We start from the raw sequence: 899 nt of genomic DNA on the forward strand, positions 1-899 counted from the left end.
CGCTGCCGAGGACCATACTGGTGGAGGCTGCCTGGTGGGACGCAGCAGAGGCAGCAGCGGTTGCGCCATGGCCAGGCTGGTGGGGCCAGCAGCAGCCCTGGTCCTCCTCTGCCTGGCGGTGGGGCTGGAGGCCAGCCCGGAGCTCTCCGGTGAGTCAGGGCGCGCAGGGCGAGGAGGGATGCCTGGGACCACGCCAGTGTGAGGGGAGGGTGAAGGGACAGCCGGTTGGTGGGGTAGGGACAAGTGAGGCATAAACCAGGGCAGGCCAGAGGGAGTTTGCCCAAAAAAATAGGGGGGGGGGTTTTTCCCCACAACAGGGCTGGGATCTGAAAACACCCCATGCATGTTCCACAGCCCTGGCATGAGCGAGGGAGCAGCTTCCCCCACTGCTGCTGCGCTCCCTTGGACGGTTTGGAGGCAGAAATGCAAAGAACCAAACCTTAAGACAGTCCCTGAGCTTTCCTGAGACCCCCCAGCCACGATGCTCATGCCCTTGGTGCTGGGCAGTGTGTGGAGCTGATGGCTCCCGGAGCACCCAGGGCTCTCCTGCGAGTTTTCGCTACCCTGAGACAGTGAGGGAAGAGATGAGCTGAAGCTCTACCCAGTCCCTGGCCGGAGCCAGTGGCCACGGTCCCTGGCCAGAGCCAGCTGTGAGTAGGGGAGCTGCGGGTGCAGTGCCACCGGGCACAGTAAGAACCGGATCCTTCCTCTGGCAGCGGCACCTTACAGATGTAGCCGAGGCAGGAATTTGGGACCCCTTGTGCCCCAGGGCTTGGGACAGGCAGGGGGGGTGCAGGCAGGCTGGGCTCCCGGCGGCTGCCCTTACTGAGGCTTCTTCTAGCAACAGCCACACGCACTCTCCACCCCGCTCTGCCGGGCCCGGGGGGTGCAGGAGCCCC

The 899-nt window shown here is 65.0% G+C and overlaps 1 protein-coding gene across 1 annotated transcript in view; it reads left to right on the forward strand.

The window, feature by feature from the left end:
• The first annotated feature begins 67 nt into the window (after positions 1 to 67).
• LOC104285043 (protein eva-1 homolog C-like) overlaps positions 68 to 899 on the forward strand; it is an 8,785-nt gene continuing 7,953 nt past the window's right edge. Inside the window, exon 1 of the mRNA XM_009883436.1 lies at positions 68 to 149. Coding sequence (XP_009881738.1) covers positions 68 to 149 — 82 coding nt within the window. The remainder of the gene's footprint in view (positions 150 to 899) is intronic.

Source organism: Charadrius vociferus, unplaced genomic scaffold (assembly GCF_000708025.1).
Source record: "Charadrius vociferus isolate BGI_N301 unplaced genomic scaffold, ASM70802v2 scaffold824, whole genome shotgun sequence".
NCBI classification, from domain to species: Eukaryota; Metazoa; Chordata; class Aves; order Charadriiformes; family Charadriidae; genus Charadrius; species Charadrius vociferus.